The sequence below is a fragment of the Triticum aestivum genome, chromosome 7A (assembly GCF_018294505.1).
Source record: "Triticum aestivum cultivar Chinese Spring chromosome 7A, IWGSC CS RefSeq v2.1, whole genome shotgun sequence".
NCBI lineage: Eukaryota > Viridiplantae > Streptophyta > Magnoliopsida > Poales > Poaceae > Triticum > Triticum aestivum.
In genome coordinates this window covers 712,554,253-712,579,814 of record NC_057812.1, presented here as the reverse complement: position 1 = coordinate 712,579,814, position 25,562 = coordinate 712,554,253, and the positions used below count along the sequence as shown (strand labels likewise).

Sequence of the window (25,562 nt, the reverse complement as noted above, 5' to 3'; positions counted from 1 at the left end):
TTTCTTCCATGGACTTGCGATGCATTGCTGCTGCAGCTCTTGGCATTCAAAGCTAACTGATACATAAGTCAAGGCCGATTAATAACAGTCATTATATACTGCCGATTACTGTCTAATATCTTCATCCAAAATGCACACCGAAAAAACTAGAGCATAATGCTACTGCATTGCAAAGCATAAAAGAATTATCATGAAGGCAGGAAGCCTGCATACCCCATTAAGCATCTTCAATATCTAAAATCAGAACAAGAGTGAATCCAAGTGGCGCTCAAGCAAAACCAACGACACAACGAAGCAACTGCTCACACCCTATTGAGTGCGTCAACACATAAATTCTGTCTCCGACAAAGAGCAAAAACAGCATTGTAAATCCTTCCCAGCTCAGGATCAACTCTCTTCTTGATCAAACTCTGGGCACGCCTAGCATTCCTCGTGCTTTAGCCAACCCCAGCTGAAGCATCCTCGTCGCACTTTCTTTTTTGGAGCCAGATTCCTGGGCCTCGATCTCTAAGGGCTTAGGGCTGCGGCTACCTGACCCTTTGCTCTCGATATCATCAGTTCCCGTGTCGGGATCGGCTCCACCATGGGCGACATTGGCTTCAGTTCCACCATGAGCAACATTGGCTTCAGCTCCACCATGGGCGGTGGCCTTGAATTGAACCAGTATAATGGTCAAATTCTCCTTTGAGCCCTCGCGCAGGCATGAATCAAGAAGTTTTTCACAGATGGTTCCCGGATCTTTCTCCTCCTGCGTTGATCACGCAATATGTCAGAAGCAATAGGAACGACAATTCCATGAGAAAATGAAAATCAACCCAGGCATAGAATATATATTAGGTACCAAGTATTAGCATGCGTGGAGTCATTCCTTGAACAACATTATGCTACCCAATAAATGTTTCTTCATCCAGTAGGATGTTTATTTTAAATACAGTATCACTCCTAGTCACAAGCAGATTTTTTTAAGAAGAAAGAAGACTCACCGATTGCAAGCATTGGTGTACAAAATTAACCACCTGCCGACTTGTCATGACATCCCTGTAGAAAAAAAAACAAGAATTGTGTAACTTTGTTATGGTAATATATACTCCCTCCGTTCCTAAATATAAGTCTTTTTAGACATTTCAAATGGACTACAACATACGGATGTATGTAGACATGTTTTAGAGTGTAGATTCACTCATTTTGCTCCGTATAGAGTCACTTGTTGGAATCTCTAGAAAGACTTATATTTGGGAACGGAGGGAGTACAAACGAAATTATATTAGTACGAAACAAGGGAACAAAATTATGTCCCTTTGTAATAGTGGCTGCATATCAGATCGTGGTGACTGGTAAGGTGGCCTTGCTCACTTATTAGTTTTAGCATTCTTCCGAATGAAAAGAAAACTTGGCACAACTCCTATTGGAATAAATCTTTCATTAAGCACTAAGTTGGTTAAGAAGAGGAAGCAAACATACCAATCTGTCATCTCCAAATAGAAAATCAACATTGCAAGGAACCATCAAATTTAATTAATTTTGTACACACTACAGAGAACTAGTTAACCTAGGAATTGGCAAATGTTGCTCCTTTCACTAACTTGAACTCGGGAAACAATTTAATATCCTACAGTTCGAGAAATGGAAAACTGAATTACACATCACGATGAAGAAACTCAGACCATTGTAGTAAGTACCAGGCAGATCAAACTTAACTAAACCAAAATGTTATAAACATCTGGTGATAAATACTAATGAAGCCTACCATGAAACAGGCACGAAAAAATAGTAATTGGGAGTAAGTTCACTATAGATCAAGTATTGTACTTAGAATTAAGTCATAATGAAACAGCCTCTTATGTTATTTTTAGCTCAGACTTACCAGATACCTGCACTTGCTATAACAAAAAATTGAGTATCATTTGTTATCGGCACCTAGAAAAACAAAAGATCATTTCCATAAGACCACACCTATCAGAAACAAATGTACACAGAGCTTAACCAATAGAGTTGCAAACGTACATCGCATATGTCTGGACAACATGTCACCATTTGATCTTGACACGACAAAGTCGGGTCCTGCTGTTGGAAATATGCCCTAGAGGCAATAATAAAAGTATTATTATTATATTTCCTTGTTCATGATAATTGTCTTTTATTCATGCTATAACTGTATTATCCGGAAATCGTAATACATGTGTGGATACATAGACCACAATCTGTCCCTAGTGAGCCTCTAGTTGACTAGCTCGTTGTGATCAACAGATAGTCATGGTTTCCTGGCTATGGACATTGGATGTCATTGATAACAGGATCACATCATTAGAAGAATGATGTGATGGACAAGACCCAATCCTAAGCCTAGCACAAGATCATGTAGTTCGTATGCTAAAGCTTTTCTAATGTCAAGTATCATTTCCTTAGACCATGAGATTGTGCAACTCCCGGATACCGTAGGAGTGCTTTGGGTGTACCAAACGTCACAACGTAACTGGGTGGCTATAAAGGTGCATTACAGGTATCTCCGAAAGTGTCTGTTGGGTTGGCACGAATCGAGACTGGGATTTGTCACTCCGTGTAAACGGAGAGGTATCTCTGGGCCCACTCGGTAGGACATCATCATAATGTGGTCAATGTGACCAAGGAGTTGATCACGGGATGATGTGTTATGGAACGAGTAAAGAGACTTGCCGGTAACGAGATTGAACAAGGTATCCGGATACCGACGATCGAATCTCGGGCAAGTATCGTACCGATAGACAAAGGGAATTGTATACGGGATCGATTGAGTCCTTGACATCGTGGTTCATCCGATGAGATCATCGTGGAACATGTGGGAGCCAACATGGGTATCCAGATCCCGCTGTTGGTTATTGACTAGAGAACGTCTCGGTCATGTCTGCATGTCTCCCGAACCCGTAGGGTCTACACACTTAAGGTTCGATGACGCTAGGGTTATAAAGGAAGCTTGTATGTGGTTACCGAATGTTGTTCGGAGTCCCGGATGAGATCCCGGACGTCACGAGGAGTTCTGGAATGGTCCGGAGGTAAAGATTTATATATAGGAAGTCCTGTTTCGGCCATCGGGACATGTTTCGGGGTCATCGGTATTGTACCGGGACCACCGGAAGGGTCCCGGGGGCCCACCGGGTGGGGCCACCTGCCCCGGGGGGCCACATGGGCTGTAGGGGGTGCGCCTTGGCCTACATGGGCCAAGGGCACCAGCCCCTAGAGGCCCATGCGCCAAGATATAGGAAAAAGGGGAGAGTCCTAAAGGGGGAAGGCACCTCCGAGGTGCCTTTGGGAGGATGGACTCCTCCCCCCCTCTTAGCCGCACCCCTTCCTTGGAGGAAGGGGCAAGGCTGCGCCTCCCCCCTCTCCCTTGCCCCTATATATAGTGGAGGGGAGGGAGGGCATCCATACCTGAGCCCCTGGCGCCTCCCTCCCTCCCGTGACACCTCCTCCTCTCCCGCAGGTGCTTGGCGAAGCCCTGCAGGATTGCCACGCTCCTCCATCACCACCACGCCGTTGTGCTGCTGCTGGATGGAGTCTTCCTCAACCTCTCCCTCTCTCCTTGCTGGATCAAGGCGTGGGAGACATCGTCGAGCTGTATGTGTGTTGAACGCGGAGGTGCTGTCCGTTCGGCACTAGATCATCGGTGATTTGAATCACGACGAGTACGACTCCATCAACCCCGTTCACTTGAACGCTTCCGCTTAGCGATCTACAAGGGTATGTAGATGCACTCTCCTTCCCCACGTTGCTGGTCTCTCCATAGATAGATCTTGGTGACACGTAGGAAAATTTTGAATTTCTGCTACGTTCCCCAACAGTGGCATCATGAGCTAGGTCTATTGCGTAGATTCTATGCACGAGTAGAACACAAAGTAGTTGTGGGCGTTGATTTTGTTCAATATGCTTGCCATTACTAGTCTTATCTTGATTCGGCGGCATCGTGGGATGAAGCGGCCCGGACCAACCTTACACGTACTCTTACGTGAGACCGGTTCCACCGACAAACATGCACTAGTTGCATAAGGTGGCTGGCGGGTGTCTGTCTCTCCCACTTTAGTCGGATCGGATTCGATGAAAAGGGTCCTTATGAAGGGTAAATAGCAATTGGCATATCACGTTGTGGTCTTTGCGTAGGTAAGAAACGTTCTTGCTAGAAACCCATAGCAGCCACGTAAAACATGCAAACAACAATTAGAGGACGTCTAACTTGTTTTTGCAGGGTATGCTATGTGATGTGATATGGCCAAAAGGATGTGATGAATGATATATGTGATGTATGAGATTGATCATGTTCTTGTAATAGGAATCACGACTTGCATGTCGATGAGTATGACAACCGGCAGGAGCCATAGGAGTTGTCTTAATTTGTTTATGACCTGCGTGTCAACATAAACGCCATGTAATTACTTTACTTTATTGCTAACCGGTAGCCATAGTAGTAGAAGTAATAGTTGGCGAGACAACTTCATGAAGACACGATGATGGAGATCATGGTGTCATGCCGGTGACGATGATGATCATGGAGCCCCGAAGATGGAGATCAAAAGGAGCAAAGTGATATTGGCCATATCATGTCACTATTTGATTGCATGTGATGTTTATCATGTTTATACATCTTATTTGCTTAGAACGACGGTAGTAAATAAGATGATCCCTTACAACAATTTCAAGAAGTGTTCTCCCCTAACTGTGCACCGTTGCGACAGTTCGTGTTTCGAAGCACCACGTGATGATCGGGTGTTAGATTCTAACGTTTAAATACAACGGGTGTTGACGAGCCTAGCATGTACAGACATGGCCTCGGAACACATGCAAAACACTTAGGGTTAACTTAACGAGCCTAGCATGTACAGACATGGCCTCGGAACACGGAGACCGAAAGGTCGAGCATGAGTCGTATAGTAGATACGATCAACATAAAGATGTTCACCGATGATGACTAGTCCGTCTCACGTGATGATCGGACACGGCCTAGTTTGACTCGGATCATGTAATCGCTTAGATGACTAGAGGGATGTCTATCTGAGTGGGAGTTCATAAGATGAACTTAATTATCCTGAACATAGTCAAAAGGATTTTGCAAATTATGTCATAGCTCACGCTATAGTTCTACTGTTTAGATATGTTCCTAGAGAAAAAATAGTTGAAAGTTGATAGTAGCAATTATGCGGACTAGGTCCGTAAACTGAGGATTGTCCTCATTGCTTCATAGAAGGCTTATGTCCTTAATGCACCGCTCAGTGTGCTGAACCTCGAACGTTGTCTGTGGTTGTTGCGAACATCTGACATACACGTTTTGATGACTACGTGATAGTTCAGTTAAACGGTTTAGAATTGAGGCACCAAAGATGTTCTTTGAAACGTCGCGAAACATATGAGATGTTTTGAGGGCTGAAATTGGGATTTCAGGCTCGTGCTCATGTCAAGAGGTATAAGACCTCCGATGACTTTCTTAACCTGCAAACTAAGGAGAAAAGCTCAATTGTTGAGCTTGTGCTCAGATTGTCTGAGTACAACAATCGCTTGAATCGAGTGGGAGTTAATCTCCCAGATAAGATAGTGATGTTTCTCCGAAGTCATTACCACCAAGCTGCTAGAGCTTCGTGATGAACTATAATATATCGGGGACATATATGATGATCCTTGAGATATTCGCGATGTTTGACACCGCGAAAGTAGAAATCAAGAAGGAGCATCAACTGTTGATGGTTGGTGAAACCACTAGTTTCAAGAAGGGCAAGGGCAAGAAGGGATACTTCATGAAACGGCAAATCAGCTGCTGCTCTAGTGAAGAAACCCAAGGTAAAATCCAAACCCGAGACTAAGTGCTTCTATAATAAGGGGAACAGCCACTGGAGCAGAGTTACCCTAGATACTTGGTAGATAAGAAGGCTGGCAAGGTCGATAGAAGTATATTGGATATACATTGTGTTGATGTGTACTTTACTAGTACTCCTAGTAGCACCAGGGTATTAGATACCGGTTCAGTTGCTAAGTGTTAGTAACTCGAAACAAAAGGCTACGGAATAAACGGAGACTAGCTAAAGGTGAGCTGACGATATGTGTTGGAAGTTTTTCCAAGCTTGATATGATCAAGCATCGCACGCTCCCTCTACCAAAGAGATTGGTGTTAAACCTAAATAATTGTTATTTGGTGTTTGCGTTGAGCATAAACATGATTGGATTACGTCTATCGCAATACGGTTATTCATTTAAGGAGAATAATGGTTACTCTGTTTATTTGAATAATACCTTCAATGGTCTTACACCTAAAATGAATGGTTTATTAAATCTCGATCGTAGTGATACACATGTTCATGCCAAAAGATAGTAATGATAGTACCACCTACTTGTGGCACTACCACGTAAGTCATATCGGTATAAAACGCATGAAGAAGCTCCATATTGATGGATCTTTGGGCTCACTCGTTTTGAAAAGTTTGAGACATGCGAACCATGTCTATTGGTGTGTATGCATGAAGAAACTCCATGCAGATGGACCGTTTGAACTCACTTGATTTTGAATCACTTGGGACATGCAAATCATACCACATGGGCAAGATGACTGAAAAGCCTCGTTTTTCAGTAAGATGGAACAAGATAGCAACTTGTTGGAAGTAACACATTTTGATGTGTGCAGTCCAATGAGTGCTGAGGCATGCAGTGAATATCATTATGTTCTTACTTCACAGATGATTCGAGTAGATGTTGAGTATATTTACTTGATGAATCACGAGTCTGAATTATTGAAAGGTTCAAGTAATTTCAGTGTGAAGTTGAAAGATCGTCGTGACAAGAGGATGAAAGATCTATGATATGATCATAGAGATGAATATCTGAGTTACGAGTTTTGGCACCGAATTAAGACATTGTGGAAATTGTTTCACAACTGATACATCCTGGAACACCATAGTGTGATGGTGTGTCTGAACGTCATAGTTGCACCCTATTGGATGTGGTGCATACCATGATGTCTCTTATCAAGTTACCACTATCGTTCATGGGTTAGGCATTAGAGACAACCACATTCACTTTAAATAGGGCACCACATAATTCCGTTGAGATGACACCGTATGAATTATGGTTTAGAGAAACATAAGCTGTCATTTCTTAGATGTTTGGGGCTGCGATGCTTATGTGGAAAAGTTTCAGGCTGATAAGCTCGAACCCAAAGCGGATAAATGCATCTTCATAGGACACCCAAAAACAGTTGGGTATACCTCCTAATTCAGATCCGAAAGCAATAGGGATTGTTTCTTGAATCGGGTCCTTTTTGAGGAAAGGTTTCTCTCGAAAAGTTGAGTGGGAGGATGGTGGAGACTTGATGAGGTTATTGAACCGTCACTTCAACAAGTGTGTAGCAGGGCACAGGAAGTTGTTCCTGTGGCACGTACACCAACTGAAGTGGAAGCTTATGATAGTGATCATGAAACTTCGGATCAAGTCACTACCAAACCTCGTGGGATGACAAGGATGCTTACTACTTCAGAGTGGTACGTAATCCTGTCTTGAAAGTTATGTTGCTAGACAACAATGAACCTACGAGCTATGGAGAAGCGATGGTGGGCCCAAATTCCGACAAATGGTTAGAAGCCATAAAATCCGAGATAGGATCCATGTATGAAAACAAAGTGTAGACTTTGGAAGAACTATTTGATGGTCGTAAGGCTTTTAGGTACATATGGATTTTGAAAGGAAGACAGACAATGATGGTAAGTGTCACCATTGAGAAAGCTCGACTTGTCGTTAAGATGTTTTTCGACAAGTTCAAGGAGTTGACTACGATGAGACTTTCTCACTCGTAGCGATGCTAAGAGTCTGTTGGAATTATATTAGCGATTACTGCATTATTTATGAAATCTTGCAGATAGGATGTCAAAACATTGTTTCCTCGACGATTTTCTTGAGGAAAGGTTGTATGTGATACAACCGGAAGGTTTTGTCAATCCTGAAAGATGTTAATAAGTATGCAAAGCTCCAGCTATCCTTCTGAGGACTGGAGTAAGCATCTCGGAGTTGGAATGTATGCTTTGATGAGATGATCAAAGATTTGGGTGTATACAAAGTTTATGAGAAACTTGTATTTCCAACGAAGTGAGTGGGAGCACTATAGAATTTCTGATGAGTATATGTTGTTGACATATTATGGATCAGAAATGACATAGAATTTCTGAAAAGCATATAGGGTTATTTGGAAAGTGTTTTTCAATGGAAAGCCTGGATTAAGCTACTTGAGCATTGAGCATCAAGATCTATAAGGATAGATCAAAACGCTTAATGGTACTTTCAAATGAGCACATACCTTGACATGATCTTGAAGGTGTTCAAGATGGATCAGCCAAAGAAGGAGTCCTTGCCTGAGTTATAAGGTATGAAGTTAAGACTTAAAGCTCGACCACGGCAGAATAGAGAAAAAAGACGAAGGTCGTCCCCTATGCTTAAGACGTAGGCTCTACAGTATGCTATGCTGTGTACCGCACCTGAAGTGTGCCTTGCCATGAGTCAGTCAAGGGGTACAAGAGTGGACTAAGGAATTTTCTCAATTATGGAGGTGGTAAAAGAGTTCGTCGTAAAGGGTTACGTCGATGCAAGCTTAACACCTATCCGGATAGCTCTGAGTAGAGATACCGGATACGTATAATGGAGCAACAATTTAGAATAGCTCCAAGTAGAACAGTTATTTGGAATAGCTCCAAATAGAACGTGGTAGCTACATCTAGGAGATGACATAGAGATTTGTAAAGCACACACGGATCTGAAAGGTTCGGACCCGTTGACTAAAACCTCTCTCACAAGCAACATGATCAAACATAAAACTCATTGAGTGTTAATCACATAGTGATGTGAACTAGACTACTGACTCTAGTAAGCTCTTGGGTGTTAGTCACATGGCGATGTGACCTGTGAGTGTTAATCACATGGCGATGTGAACTAGATTATTGACTCTAGTGCAAGTGGGAGACTGTTGGAAATATGCCCTAGAGGCAATAATAAAAGTATTATTATTATATTTCCTTGTTCATGATAATTGTCTTTTATTCATGCTATAACTGTATTATCCAGAAATCGTAATACATGTGTGGATACATAGACCATAATCTGTCCCTAGTGAGCCTCTAGTTGACTAGCTCGTTGTGATCAACAGATAGTCATGGTTTCCTGGCTATGGACATTGGATGTCATTGATAACGGGATCACATCATTAGGAGAATGATGTGATGGACAAGACCCAATCCTAAGCCTAGCACAAGATCATGTAGTTCGTATGCTAAAGCTTTTCTAATGTCAAGTATCATTTCCTTAGACCATGAGATTGTGCAACTCCCGGATACCGTAGGAGTTCTTTGGGTGTACCAAACGTCACAACGTAACTGGGTGGCTATAAAGGTGCATTACACGTATCTCTGAAAGTGTCTGTTGGGTTGGCACGAATCGAGACTGGGATTTGTCACTCCGTGTAAACGGAGAGGTATCTCTGGGCCCACTCGGTAGGACATCATCATAATGTGCACAATGTGACCAAGGAGTTGATCACGGGATGATGTGTTATGGAACGAGTAAAGAGACTTGCCGGTAACGAGATTGAACAAGGTATCCGGATACCGACGATCGAATCTCGGGCAAGTATCGTACCGATAGACAAAGGGAATTGTATACGGGATCGATTGAGTCCTTGACATCGTGGTTCATCCGATGAGATCATCGTGGAACATGTGGGAGCCAACATGGGTATCCAGATCCCGCTGTTGGTTATTGACTAGAGAACGTCTCGGTCATGTCTGCATGTCTCCCGAACCCGTAGGGTCTACACACTTAAGGTTCGATGACGCTAGGGTTATAAAGGAAGCTTGTATGTGGTTACCGAATGTTGTTCAGAGTCTCGGATGAGATTCCGGACGTCACGAGGAGTTCCGGAATGGTCCGGAGGTAAAGATTTATATACAGGAAATCCTGTTACGGCCATCGGGACAAGTTTCGGGGTCATCGGTATTGTACCGGGACCACCGGAAGGGTCCCGGGGGCCCACCGGGTGGGGCCACCTGCCCCGGGGGGGCACATGGGCTGTAGGGGGTGCGCCTTGACCTACATGGGCCAAGGGCACCAGCCCCTAGAGGCCCATGCGCCAAGATATAGGAAAAAGGGGAGAGTCCTAAAGGGGGAAGGCACCTCCGAGGTGCCTTGGGGAGGATGAACTCCTCCCCCCCTCTTAGCCGCACCCCTTCCTTGGAGGAAGGGGCAAGGCTGCGCCTCCCCCCTCTCCCTTGCCCCTATATATAGTGGAGGGGACGGAAGGCATCCATACCTGAGCCCCTGGCGCCTCCCTCCCTCCCGTGACACCTCCTCCTCTCCCGCAGGTGCTTGGCGAAGCCCTGCAGGATTGCCACGGTCCTCCATCACCACCACGTCGTTGTGCTGCTGCTGGATGGAGTCTTCCTCAACCTCTCCCTCTCTCCTTGCTGGATCAAGGCGTGGGAGACATCGTCGAGCTGTACGTGTGTTGAACGCGGAGGTGCTGTCCGTTCGGCACTAGATCATCGGTGATTTGAATCACGACGAGTACGACTCCATCAACCCCGTTCACTTGAACGCTTCCGCTTAGCGATCTACAAGGGTATGTAGATGCACTCTCCTTCCCCTCGTTGCTGGTCTCTCCATAGATAGATCTTGGTGACACGTAGGAAAGTTTTGAATTTCTGCTACGTTCCCCAACACCTGCTTGAACTGAAAATCACCTGAGATGTATGAAGTCAAAATGCCCGTCAGCAATGAATAGATTGTATACACAAATGTCAGCGAAATAAAATAAAGAATATACCAATCGATCTGGATATGTGTAATATTCCCTCAATGCGATGGATGCCCAACTTCATGTCAGCCATAACTTTCTTTGGGATATCATCCATGCGCACTTGTCCTCCTGCCTTTTCAATTCTCTTTCTTTCATATCGGTAGTTTGGTTTGTGATCCATCGAGAGATCAATTGCCTTGCCATAAAAATTTGATGTAGGAAAACTGTCAAGCACCACTTGAATGCCTTCATTATGACATAATAGTATTGCCCCACATGACCGTTCACTATACCTGACCATTCCTTGAGATCACACAACGGGAATCGCCCACATTTGCAACATAGATACGGTTGCCCCTGATGACAGCCACGCATGCTGTGCTTCCTTCATGTAGAGGGGGCAGATAAGGTGCCTGAAGAACAAATTCCAAACTGAGATACACTACGAAAAAGAGTCAAAACCGAATGAAAAATTAGGCTATAAAGAAAGAAGCAGCGAGTGCCGCCATCAGGGAGGGAATTGGTCGATGTGCCCTTCGATAAAAGAAGCAAACAATGTATCGTCAAAATCAAACACAGGAAAAGGGTTATTTATCATGCGGTATCTCCGTTTTAAAAACATCCAGTATCACCTTGGGGAGCCAGTTAGCACCACAAACATCAGTCCATAGCCACCTTATCAAATTTCTGATGTCAGGAGAATAAGCCAAGTCCCTCCTCCATTCATCCGATTCTTGCAACTTCTCATCAATGCTGTAACAAGCATACAATAATTGCATTTTCAACATCAACACATCCAACGAGAAGTAACTTATTTAGCAATTGCATCTATGTAGAGAATGGGTACAACATTGGTACTTTCTGAAACACCAACATAGCATTGTCCCGTCCACCTTTCAATATTGTAAAGGAAGTGCATATATATGGGTGCCAATTATGTGGACATATATGTAGAGACACTTAACGATGTCTCTTGTGTAGGCCATATTTGATCATATTGTGTAATGAAATTTCAAATATTTCCATTTTATAGTTAAAATCTATAATTGTTTAAATGTCATGCCTCTGCCGATATCGTAAACTCCCCAACACATGTTCCATATGTGGCTCTCCATACTTGCCTAAAATGTAGAGTACATGATTTAATCATCTAAATAACCTGGAATACACATTCTTCAATGCGCCAGGCAGATTGAGGACATAGCTTGGATCCTTTTTAAGCTCTTCATGAAACTTCCTCGAACAATAAGATGCTACTTCCGCTCCTAAGAGAAAAAAGATTCAACTCAACAAACATATATAACAGAAAACAAGGGTTGAATCAAACACACGCATGTACAAACTCATGCATGAAAACAGTGTAAAAATCATCACAAGCTCATGTGTGATACAGTAATAGAAAATGTGTGTATCGCTGTACAGAAAACTGACTGAAGTTCTGAGCACAGTAGTGCTAACATACCACCCTCCAACTCCTTTCCCAAAAACAGATCAAATAAATGTTTGGCCCCTCACAATTTATATTTAATTGACAGCTCATAATTATAATAAATAATGCACATTCAAAGCATATGCATGAATAGTGTAATACACAGATGCACATGAAACGTATCTTTGGATAACTATGAATTCTATTAGATTACTATAATAACTTCTTTTATTATGTTCTAAGAGTATCAGAATAGATATCAAACCTCCATGGCCATCATAAACACCAAAAAATAATGTGGGCGCATAATCTAGTAGATGTACGTGAGATGCCCACTGCAAACAAGACAGGTAAGAATCAAATTCAGTACTGTAATGGCAAACAAAATCGATAATACATAGAACTATCATCTCAATGATTCTCTGAACTACTGAATTAGAACTTACGGTAGCTTCCATTTCATCACGGCACCCTTGCATAGATGATGCCCCATACCTGATTACGTCATTCTCTGCTCTTCTAGTACGCTTATATGTTATTGCCTTCCCCATTGCTGGGTCACACTGCTGAAAGATTCAGTACAAAATATAACATGAAAATCCTTATCAGCGAAAACTAGTTACTTCTAAACTAAATGTACTAACACAACTTGGATTTAAGAGCCCCTGGGTGGATAAGGTATGCTTATTAATCAGAAAAAAATGCATAAACAGTACACAATTCAGGGCTTTCACTGAATATTATCCAGCTGAATCAAACTAATACATGATTTACAATCAACATCGCCAAATAACTCAGGCCGGCACACTCGAAGGGAGAGTAGAACTAAGCCCGGAGTTTGGAAGAAGAAACCAATATAGAACAAAGGAACCCTCTTTTTGATGGGAAGGATCAGGCATATTGAAGATCAAGAAAAAAACAGGGAGATGGATTGAGAATATTAATTAGCACTATTAGAGCGGAAGGACGAACGGAGCGGGCAGATTGGAAACAAGAAGCGGTGGAATCAAGAAAGGCGAGTGCAAATCAACACGCTGCAAAGGGGAAAAACCGCGATTTTTGGACACCATAATTGTCGAGTTGCCCTTGCCAGGAACAATGGCAACAGGAGCGATAAGGGGATCCAGTTCCGATGGAGAAGCGCATAGGAACAGAGATCCCCGTTGTGCTCATGAGACTCCAACAATGAACCCACAATGAGCCGCCGCCACAGAAACTAAGATTAGATTAGAACACACCACAAAAAAAGATGCAGAAGAGAGCGAAACGGGGATCGACGATGGATTCCCGCCGCTCTGTAGCCTCCTCTGCTCCCGAGAACTCGCCACCAAATGCAAGACAAAAGGCAGCAAAAAGGAATTAGATAGAATGGAAGAGATTGAGCAGAAATCACCACGGACTCTCGGTGCTGTTTAGCCTCCCCGTCCACAAACTTGAAAAGGTTGACGCATCGCAAGAAACAGGCGATAGGAACAGGGGTTGGACCAAAATCTTCAGCGAAAAAGAAAACAAGAATCTAGATTCAAGGGGCGCGGCTCCACCACATGAGCGACCAAGGAAGAACAGAGCCGGCGGCGCGGAGGAGATCCTTACCTACGGCGCTTGGATTTCTCTGGGGATTGGTTCGATGTGCGCACAAACTCAGAGAAGGAAAATGAATGCTGCGTAAATTATGGGGAAAGGGGAGGGAGTAGTGGCTGGTCTCTATCCTCACTTTCTCCGGAGGGTAAATGGCAGTCAAGCAGGGTCAAAAGGAAGTCAGAGGAAAGGAGGGAGGCAGGCGCGGCAAACGAAGGAGAAGGGCCGAAGATTTCGGTGCGGAGTAGGGCGCGCGTGAAGCGTCCTCCGCCGCCGTTCTGTCATGCGGTGCTCGGTACCGACCGGGAACGTGCACGGTTCACTCGTTGGACTTCTTGTCTGCGATTTCTTCTAAAAAAAAGAAAGAGATACTTCTTCGTCTGCAGTTATTATAACCAAGAAAAAAAATAGCGCCCTTAGCGAAATAGCGTCAGCCTTGGAATATATTTTGTTTTTCGAAAAAACTTCCGATCTATTTATCTTCAATCATGACAGTACAACGAACACAGAAATAAAAATTACATCTAGATCCGCAGACCACCTAGCGACGATACAAGCACTGAAGCGAGCCGAAGGCACGCCGCTGTCTTCGCCCCTCCATCGCCGAAGGTGTGCCACTTGTTGTAATAGACACTCGCGAAGTCGTCGTGCTAAGACCCCATAGGACCAGCGCACCAGAACAGCAACCACCGCCGATGAAGAATAACGTAGGTCAAAAGGATCCAACCCGAAAACACAAGAACATAGACAAGCAATGACGAGATCCGAGGAAATCCGCCAAAGACAGATCCGTCGGAGATGCACCTTCATACACCCACCAACGATGCTAGACGCACCGCCAGAACAGGGACTAGGTGGATAGACCTTTATTCCATCTACAGTTATTAACCTATAATAACTGCAGACTAGGTGGATAGACTTTTTAGAGCCTAGTGACTTTTTAGTTGGGATTAAAAAAGTCCTAAGACTTATGAACCAAACAGGGCCTCACTTCTTGTCTGCGATTTCTAAAAAAAAGAAACTTCTTCGTCTGCAGTTATTAAAACCAAGAAAAAAAATAGCACCCTTAGCAAAATAGCGTCGGCCTTTGAATATATTTTGTTTTTTGAAAAAGCTTTCGATCTATTTATCCTCAATCATGACAGTACAACGAACACCCGAAATAAAAATTGCATCTAGATCCGCAGACCACCTAGCGATGATATAAGCACTGAAACGAGCCGAAGGCATGCCGCTGTCATCGCCCCTCCATCGCCGAAATCGGGCAAAACTTGTTGTAATAGACACTCCGGAAGTCGTTGCGCTAAGGCCCCATGAGACCAGCACACCAAAACAGCAACCGCCGCTGATGAAGAATAACGTAGGTCAAAAGGATCCAACCCGAAAACACACGAACAACGACGAGATCCGAGCAAATCCACCAAAGACAGATCCGCCGGAGACACACCTCCACACACCCACCAACGATGCTAGACACATCGCCAGAATAGGGACTAGGTGAGTAGACCTTTATTTCATTTTCAAAAAGTTGTCGCCGTCTCGCCTTCCTAAGCAGGACACAAACCCTAACAAGATAAAAAAAAGACTAAAAATGGAGCCCTCACGCCGGCCCTTGCCAGGATCCACCGTGCGTCCATGGCCTTGGGCCAGCGAAGACGAGGCGGACCTGCGTCGGCGCCTACAAGTCTTGGCAACGATCACAGTCATTCAAACACGTTTTGACGGACTCGCTATCATCAATCATCAGTATGTCTAACAGAAAAATCTGGTTGTATACATCGTCGGCCTTGGAATATGTTATTATATGCTAATAGTGAGACTTTGTACATCGATTTATTTAGTGAGGCAATTTCCATAACATTATAGTGTATATAGTGTATTATTAGTGACGCTATAAAGCGTTATTTTTTTCATTGATTAAAAAGAATAACTAGGTTAAAAAAGGGTAGCTGGATGGTGTGCTACAAAAAATATTAAAATGATTTATACTGACCAGTTGAAATGTTCAGTCACTCCATGCGCCACACTCAAACAAATAGCTGTAGAGATTTATACATCTATTAAAATGATTTATACTGACCAGTTACAAAAGGATAGCTGGATGGTGTGCTCTTCGTTTGAAATGATCTATACTGACCAGTTGAAATGTTGCAGCTGATTGAAAACCAAACTGCTGTGCAGCCGAAACTGCACGCACGACATACAGCCGGCAATCATATCCAACGATGCACCAGTGCTGCTGCCATGCACCGTATGGTGTAATTTCAGCGTCATCCACAAATCATGTGTATAAAATCAGTGCTGGATTGAAAAAGTTTAAGCCAAGTTAATAGTACAAGATTCCTCTACAGCAGTATATAGTGATTTGATTATATGTAGGACTGGAACCTGGTCCCGTTTCTCGGACAGAAAGAAGGCTATGGTGCTCTCATCCCGTCCTATGAGATTCCTTCTGCCAAGACATGGCAGCACCTGCTAGACACACTGCAATTTTAAGTACACCATGCAACTTCTCAGCACGCTTGCGGTCCACGATTCTTGTCCCCTCGTGAGCCGTGCTCCATGGCCGGTCTGCACGGCACCCAGCAGTGGGAGTGAACCGGCTGATGGGTAGGTGTTGGGTGCCTCGATCGCAACGTGGACACAGCACGCCGGCACGCTTGGGCACATCGCTTGGCCTCCACGAGCGACAAGCGCCACCGTGATGATCTCGACGACGGAGATGGGCATAGCGGCGGCCCCGCCGTGGTTGAGGTTGTCCGTGCCCGAGGCGTGGGTTCGGCAGAGCGCGAGCAAGCCGGCAGCGGGTCTATACGTGGTGGAGATAGCGCGGACTTCACACGTGGTGAGCATGAAAAGTGCTCCTTTTTTAACCATGTACTCCACGTGGTGAGTATAGTGTTTTTTGTGTAATCACCAATAAATTAAGCTGTAGCACAATCATCTTTCCACAATAATAAAAGAACAGTCCTTTGTGGTGTCTCCTCTATATCTAGCAGTTTGGTTTTGAAATCTATCACAGCGCATTTGCACCTTTATAAGGCAACTCAAACGCCGATCCTTAAGAGTATTTCCAACGGCAACTCTATTTTAGGCACCATAAATTTGTTGAAGTAAAATTTCAAGCATCAAAACATAATTTTTAGGGCACTCGAAAATCTTCATCTTCAACAGCTGCCCTAACATAGGGCACTTCAAACTTTTTTTTAATATCTAAACATAGTTCACTTTAAATATTTAAAGTTTTAAACATCTAAACATTGCATATATTAAACGAACATTCGAACTACTAGATCATCCTAACATTACTACCATCTACTCCATGGACACCCTACATGTTGTTCCAGTCAATGTCGTTGGACTCGTCACTTTCATTGCCGGGCTCAACCTCGTCGTTGGACTGAAGCTTGACCACACCAAAGGGGCCAGCTTCATTCTCCGTCTTGCGCCTGCCTTCTTGGGCTCGTTGTCCCTCTTCCAGCAAAACTCCATCTCTGCCTGCACGAGGTGCGGGTTGTCCCTCGCGAACCTCGCCATCGTTGCCTCATCCCTCTCCCGGGTGTCCCTCTGCCCGAGGACGATGTGGGTCTCCCTCATGGTTGGGCGGGACTCAATGGTCGTCGGTGGCCCGATGAACTCCACATCTGCCTGCGTCTCGATCTCCAGGAAGTTGATCTCCTGGTCAAGCTTTGTCTCAACTAGGTCATGGCCAATACAGACGCATTGAGTCCCGCACTAGATAAAAAGATGGGGCATGAGGTTTGCGGCGCTGCAAACTTTGCATGTTCTCCCAGGCATGCTATTACCTCCGTCCTGATTTATCAGACCTCTTCGTATTTTATGCCAAAATTTGACCATAGATTTAACTGACAAAATGTTAATGCATGTTATCGAAAGTATCACTGTATTCGTATTTGGATATAGGTTACAATGATACTATTTTTTGGGACATGCATTACATTTTGCTAATTAAATTCATGGTCAAAATTTGGCATAGAATACTAAGGGGACCAATAAACCAGGATGGAGATAGTATGTGGCAACCTTCGCTCACTCGAAGGTGTGGAGCCAATACCGACGGTCTTTTTATTTGGTGACTCATGGGAAAATATAACAGTGCTCCCAACGTTTAAGTGCTCCCATGCGCCAATGCCTAAAATCATTTTTAAATGTTTGAAAAAAATCTAATTTTTCTGTGAATGTTCGCAAGACATATATCTGCATTTTACCCCTACAAATTTTAGAACCAAACTCAAATATATATTGAGAAACAAAAAAAAAGAGAAATCCTGATGGGAATAGTATCATTCTAGCTTTTGTTTTCTTGTGACACTATTCATGTTGATTTTTTTATATAAATGTATATTTTGAGTTTGGATCTCAAATTTTTAGAGGTTATGGATACATGTCTTGTGAACATTCATAAAAGAATTCACTCATAATTTTTTGAAACATCTGAAATTGCTTTATTTTGACATTGGAGCATGGGAGCAGTCGATATTCTCCTGGTGATAGGTGTCTCATTTTGAATGGACAAATTAGCAATTGTACATGGGTATCAACTATCATGTGAAGTATGGTATCATGTGATATTTTCCGATGCGGGCTGGTCAGACAACAGCGATGACCAAACAGGCTCCCCTTGCTCGTGTCGCAGGCAGAGTTTATATAAAGAGAAATAGATGAGCTACAAATACTACGCCACAGCCTTCCGCAAAAAAGAAAATAAAAGTATGCCACAGCCTTTCTAAAACCCAACGGCTAATCCGTCGACATATCACAGAGCAATGAGCAGTGCAGCGCGGCGCAGACGCGACACCCAGCACAGTGCGGTACATGCACGGCTAGACAAGGCATTGTACAGCTGAGCTAGAGTAGCTGTCCTCGCTCGCAGGCGTCGTGACGGCCGAGCAGCAGAGGCATGGCACTGCCAGAGCAGGGCGGACGCAATGTGGCAGAGCCTTCCTTCCGGTCACTTCCATGGCATCCACCAACGCTTTTACAGGCTAGTTGATCAATTAAGTTCTGGTTTTACTATTACGGTAGTATACGTGCCAATTGTTACTGCTATAAGATTACCTGGGTATTTTCGACATTTTCCCCGTTGGGTTATTCTTTTCCGGCTGGGTATATTTCTGTTTGAGGTTGCTTTGGCTCACTGGGCATCTCTGTGTTTTGTAAAGTTCCCAAGACTTCAGTCCGTTCGTATATATACGTACCACAATACCAACCAAAGCGTTGAACTCATGTTCACATGGATCGCATCTTCTCCTGCTCTTTATGGCCGTGCGCCTCCATAGTCCATCCGGCCTTCCTGATTGCGCACGCCGCCATGCAATCCGACCATGGCGGCGCCATCGGCCACCCCACGTCGGACGGCGCTGCAATGGTCTGGCAACCAAAGCTCCACCTCCACGGCCGGCTAGGGGCACCGCATCCTATGAGCCAGAGTGGATCGACCTCGTCGACGACAATTCAGCCGTGGTAGTAAGGAGCGACTTGCCATACCATTGCGGCGCCATCGGCCACCCCATTTCCCTATCTTGATAGCCGCGCTGCTGTAGCAGTTTGATGCATGCATGTGCTTGTAGCGGCCACCCAATCTGATGGTCAAGTAGCGCTGAGCTGTAGCGTGCATGCATCCTCGGCAGGAGAAGGAAGACAGAACGAGAAAGGAGAGGGTAGGGGCAAGAAAAAGAAGAGACTAGGAAAGAAGGGGAACATCCATATGGATTTTCAATTCGGATTCACGGTCTGCAAGTCACTGCCAAACCACTGTTAAACTGTTAATGTATGATTGGCTTTAACTGGACCAGAATCCTAGTTCGCATGAATTAGTATATTTTCCAAGCAGAACCGGCATTAGGTTACACCCAAGGTTTGGATCCCAAGTAGACATTTTCTCTACCACATGAAACATATGGTAAGCAATCCAAATAATTCAAAAAAAAAGTAGACATTTTCTCTCGCAGGGCACCGAAATTCTCGGTTATCGCGGTAACCGCAAAATGCCAGAAAAAATTCGTACAGAATTTAAAATTTGAATTGAAATTCAATTTTTCTTATCATACTATATCTTAGTTCTGACCCCTATCTTTCTCTTGCCTTCGGATCGAGGTATCGAATCCCACCGTCGCCTTATTTTTTTCGCTTATCTCCCTTTTTACACTGAAAAAGGATGGTAGTAAGGGAAGGGACGATACTCAAACCCGCGACCAAACGAATTGATGGGGAAGCACGCACATACCAATAGACCTCAGCTGCCTATCCGTTTTCTATGAGTTCCAGTTGTATTTAACCAGACTTTGAACGTTTAAATTCAAAATTTTCAAAAAGTTTTGATTTTTTTGCTCGGTACTTAGATTTCTCGTGGGGTAACGAGAAACTTGATTACCGCCCGGTATCCGAATATTTCACTCAGTACCTAAAACCATGGTTACAACACGAAACGTGTAGATAATTTCACGTTGATCATCACAGTGTACTCATTTTTTTGATTTGGTAAAGCGGATCAATATTTATAGCTTAAAACAAATATGTCCATTACCGGTCTCAAAGTTTGAATTAAATAGGGAAACTAGGATCTCAGGGGGTGTTTGTTTCTAGGGACTTTTTTGTGTAGGGACTAGAAAAAGTCCCTCTTAGAGACTTTTTTACCAAACGGGAGGGACTTTTTAGGGACTAAACTAGGCATTTGGGACTAAATGAAGAAGACTCTCAAGAAGAGTCTTTTTTCGGACTTTTTGGGACTTTTCCAACAATGCCCCTCCATGCATTCAATGGCCCGCCACCCCATGGTGTTGTTTGATTGTTATTTTTCTATATACTAGGGGCAACATGGTCATTTAATAACCATTAGGAAGGGACTAGGGACGTTTTAGTCTCTGGAAACAAACAGGGAGGGACTTTTTAGGGACTATAGACTTTTTAGTTGGGACTAGAAAAAGTCCTAGGACTTATGAACCAAACAGGGCCTCAGTATCATGCCAAGGGCCATAACTAAACTTGTACTCTATATTTACCTCACGGTCATCAATGGGTTAGTTCTAAGGTAGCTTTACACAGGTTTTGACTGGCAGTAAAGAGCTACTTTGTTGTTTCATCACTGGTATTAAGGCAAGTGAATGGTGACCTTGTTATATGGTTGCCCATTGTTGGGTTTTTTCTGTTGCTAGCCGTTCTTGTGGTTCGGTTCCTTTTTTATTGGAATATTGTGATTGGATATTTGTTAACCTGGCGCGGTGAGAACCGTCGCACATGCACTACTCTGTATAGTTGGTGAATTTCGTCGCATGTGCACTACTCTGTTGTGCTCGATCCAGGTCAGTGAGAACCTTTACAACATGATCAGTCAACGTCGTGTGTGAATTGTCCGTAATGCTCATTGCTCAGTGTGGGTTCCAAGGGTGTTGGATTCTAAATCGTTTGCCTTAAAGGGACTTGATGTTTGAATGGTGTATTTCTATGACTTGTGAATTACTGTTCTTAAGGCTCTAGATTGTACTTGGCTGAGTAATGGTTTATTCACTCTTGCTTCTGTTTTGTTGGTTTTTATTTGGTTATGTACTTGAAGTAGCTGCAATGCATGGGTGGGAGTCCCAAAATATGTCTCCAAGGGCATCACGACAATTATTGTTGCCAAGATTGTGCACATTCTAGTAGATCACATTGACATTAGGCTGCACCATTAATGAAACCAAGAGGGCACAAGAAGTCAGTCGATAGCAGATACATGGTGGGCAACACAACAAAAGACGAAGAGTGGACGCGTAGTGAAGAGTCAGAGAGCCTCGAGCAAATGAGGGAGACCATCATATTCATTGTACATTCCTCCAGAGTGTTGTTGGCCGGGAGGACTACGTAGTTTGCTGCAAAAGCAGGCTCGATTATACTGTGGAGAGGAGCATCACCGATGCGTTGAAGCTTTGTTTCCTAGACGCAATCAACGGTAACATATGTGTCTTGAACGATGTCACAAAGGAGAACACAACGTTGGCTGGTAAGGGTCTTTTGTGGTCTATTGTCCGCCTAGGAGGCCAGTCACACATTCAAGAAGATCACCTTGACGTTAGGTTGAACCATTAATGAACCCCCAAAGGCACAACTCATCGGTCGATCGAATATGCGTGGTGGCGAAGCACGACAAGCATGCAGAGTGGAGGTGCAGTGAAGATTAAATATAGATGACACACTTGCTAATAGGAATGAGACCCTCTAACGTAGCCAAAATTATGACATAGGGAATTCTAATTCAAATTCATCGTTCGTGTGCCATGCAACATCAAATAAGCAACACTCATGGGTGCATGACTCAATCGTCCAAGAACTGTGATGTGGCTCAGTCAGTCGAGTGTGCACCAACGTAAAAGTCCGTTGCTGGATGAATTAAGGACGAGCTGATTGTGGATGAATGAAGGACGAGCTGCTCTTCATACCAAGGAAGAAGCCTATGGCCGTTGGCCTTAGGTAGGATATTAAATGCACATTGGTAGTAGAATATTAATTGAACACTGATAGTAGGTAGTTATTAATCGTGTGTTAATGGTTAGCTTTGACATTTGTATTAGGTATGATATTAATTGCGTGCTAAACATGTCGGGTGCCCAACACACTGGGTGCTCAACATGGATAAATCTAGGTCGTTGGATTGACATGGTTTGATAGCTGAGATTAGTTGGATCTCTCCCTTTGGCTGTTTTTCTATTGGTATAAAGTTTTAAAATTTATGAACATTTATTCAAAATTGGAAACATGATTCAAATTTATGAATAGTTCTTTAGAATTTGTGATTTTTTAAAAATTTATAAAGACTTCTTTATCTGCGATTTGTTTAATTCATGAGAATTGTTAAAATTGTGAACCTTTTCATTTATATGTTTCTAAACATTCATAAACATTTATAAAACTGTGATCATTTACAAATTTGCAATAAATAAGAATAAAATTTGTGAATATTTTAAAATTCATGGATATTTAGGAAAATTCTTGAACAGTTTTTAGAATTAATGAATTTTTTAAATTTCGTGAACACCTTTTAAAAATTCATCAAGATTTATAAAATTAACAAATATTTTAAAAATTCTTGCGTAATGTTTCTAAATAATGAATTCGTGAACTCTTTTTCAAATTTGTGACCATTTTTTTACATTCATGAACATTTTGAAAAACTCTAATTTCAAATTGATGAATGTTATTTTATTAAGTATAAAATCATGTAAGATTGGATTTTTTTTCAAAAATGTGGAAAATAAAAAAATTGAGATAATAAAGCAGAAATCGAAAAAAATGTACAGTGGTAATTAGGTCAACCCGCCTAGAAAAGCAACGATAGTGACACGGTCGCGGGCCGCCTAGCGTGACGTGTTTTTTTTATGATTCTCGGCCTAGCGATGTGGCTAAAATGAACATGCAAACTTGCTCTAGGACACGCGAATCAACCTGTGGTTGAGTTGGTTGGGTAGACAGTGGTATCCCCAACTCATCAGGGTTCAAATCCTGGTGCTCGCATTATTTCTGGATTTATTTCAGGATTTCCGGCGATACGCTTTCAGTGGGAGGAGACGTTCCCGTCGACGACGAGGCGCCTACGGTGACTTCGTAAATCTCAAGATGATATGCCGGCTCAGTCTCTCGAAGGTGCTCATAGGGGTAGGGTGTGCGTGTGTGCGTTCATAGGGATGAGTGTATGCGCGTGTATATGAGCGTTCATAGGTATGAGTGTATGCGCGTGTATATGAGCGCTTGTGTTTGTACTGATGTTCAAAAAAAAAACTTGCTCTAGGACACGATAGGAACCAGAATCCAATTACGGCTTTGTATCGTTGGAAGACAGAGATGACTCCTCCCGACTCGATCTGGGATTCCCTCCAGGCCGGCCTACATATACATACACAGGCGCGTGCGTCGGACATACCCAATCGCAACAGAGTTTACTTGGTACGTCGTCAATGGGTGCCACCACGAGCCAATCGGCGCCCATGACGAGCGTGGTGACGGTCCCCAGGTACTCCAAGCTGGTGCGGTCGCCTGACGTGCTGTCTGTGGGCACACTCTTGTTCCGCGACCTCTACTGGGACGTCCAAGTGAAGCCTATGGGTTTCGACGAGGACGGCCTAGCGGAGGACTTGGTCGTCTCGGCCGCCATCAACCGCGGGCTGCACACACTCGATTCGGCCGTCGGCACCTATATCTCCATCGAAATCCTCGACGCCACCGGCAAGCACACCGTCTTCCACAATGAGAGCAACCGGGCAACGATACAAGAACCCAGCGAGTGCTTCATGTTGTGCCTATGCGTGAGCAGGAGGGAGATGGAGGCGTCGTCGTGCGTGTGTGCCCGTTACAACGAATTCACCCTCAGGTGCACCCTGGAGAAGAAGCAGCAGCAAAAAAAGCGGCCACGCCTCCTCGGAAACTCGTTGAAATCCGATGCTGTCTTGGAGCCACCGCAGGTCGCCATGGCCGGGTCCCACACGCTTACCATCGGGAGTGTCTCCCAGCTCAGGGCGGCACTTCAGGACGGGGAGTGTGCCTACTCCACGCACTTCGCCGTGGGAGGGAGCACATGGTACCTCAAATTCTGCCCCAGATCGTATAAATTGACTTACCTGTACCTCGTCCGCGCGAACAAGGTGGAGGAGACCCCGGTAACGACAGCCGAGTTCAGCTTTGAGCTCGAGGGGGCGGTGAACTTCGAGTCCCAGAAGATGAGACACACATTTGACCGTGACAATGATGACTTCTACTGCCAGCTGGAGCAAATTGGCGCGTCGCCCATGCAGGAGGACCGCCTCGTTGTTCGGTGCTGTCTCGCCATTATCATGCCGGAGGAGATTCCGACCGCCGTCACCTTGTGCAGCGAATCAGTGCTGACTCCTACTTGGCGCCATGCATGCCTAGCTAGTTTGCGTTGCAGAAGGCAAGTTCAGGCAAAATTAGTATAGCTCCATATGCCGGCAAACTCATTTGTAATTTTTCTTTTTTGGTAGAAGAACTTATTTGTCGTTTACCGAATAGCCAGGTACAATGTCGGTTTTGCTAGATATCAACTTGCTGAGATTTAGTTGTCGTAAGTTTCTTTTTGTTGTTCTCATAAGTTTGTCGAGCGGCCATTGCTGTCACTTTTCTAATGAAGTCAAGCCCCTTCTGGATGTCCGCTGTTGCACTATGTTGTGTCTTACCATAGACAAGAGGTATATACACCTTCTTCACCAACTTTCAGTTAAGGTGACGGCTAACGGCTTCCTTGACACTAGCTTTCAGAGATTATGAGTTGTTGGGTTACGGCCCCGTCGGTATGTGTCCTTTTTGGTTTTCTTTTGGACGCCGATATCTACTGTTCGATCTGAGGATTGACCTCCTAGACCAAACGAGTCGTTCGGTGGGAAAGATCGATCAAATCGAACGAGATCGATCACGCGATCTGTATATAATGGACGTGGCTAGGGAACGCCTGGGCGCTCGCTCACAAGATCGAGCACACCTTCCGTTTTGGGAAAGGAATCAGGAGATATGCTAGAAATAGGAAAGACCAGGCTACAGAGCGCATATGGTCCCCCCTCCTACCAGCATGTGCTCACCCGAACCGCACGCCCCACCTTGTCCCCATCTCCCCTCCTTTTCTTGGATCCCGACGCCAAGCCCCCAATCCTCCAACCGTCGTCCTCCTTCCTCTCGTTCCCACCTAACCCTCTCCAGAATCCTCTCTCCTTTAGATCTAAAAAGCTTGGCAACCATGACGCCTTGAAGAGAGCATCTTGCTCCCCTCCT

At 44.1% G+C, this 25,562-nt stretch overlaps 1 protein-coding gene across 1 annotated transcript; it reads right to left on the bottom strand.

The window, feature by feature from the left end:
• Positions 1-229: 229 nt before the first annotated feature.
• LOC123153830 (probable protein phosphatase 2C 21) lies at positions 230-17,390 on the bottom strand. The gene is made up of 12 exons (XM_044572757.1): positions 17,211-17,390; positions 12,662-12,781; positions 12,481-12,550; positions 11,946-12,051; positions 11,419-11,539; positions 11,080-11,199; positions 10,814-10,982; positions 10,711-10,730; positions 2,005-2,061; positions 1,865-1,917; positions 984-1,038; positions 230-748 (listed from the first exon to the last, which is right to left on the bottom strand). The coding sequence occupies exons 1-12, from the start codon at positions 17,388-17,390 to the stop codon at positions 404-406; spliced, it is 1,416 nt and encodes a 471-aa protein (XP_044428692.1). The 3' UTR covers positions 230-403.
• Between the last annotated feature and the right edge of the window lie 8,172 nt (positions 17,391-25,562).

What these genes read in the sequence shown, in the direction of transcription:
- LOC123153830 (XM_044572757.1), bottom strand. Translation starts at nt 17,390, where the DNA reads ATGAGGGAGACCCACATCGTCCTCGGGCAGAGGGACACCCGGGAGAGG. An exon ending in GTGCTAACTGGCTCCCCAAG is followed by an intron (nt 11,200 to 11,418) that starts GTGATACTGGAT and finishes TTTGTTCTTCAG; the next exon opens with GCACCTTATCTGCCCCCTCT. An exon ending in TACACCAATGCTTGCAATCG is followed by an intron (nt 749 to 983) that starts GTGAGTCTTCTT and finishes TGATCAACGCAG; the next exon opens with GAGGAGAAAGATCCGGGAAC.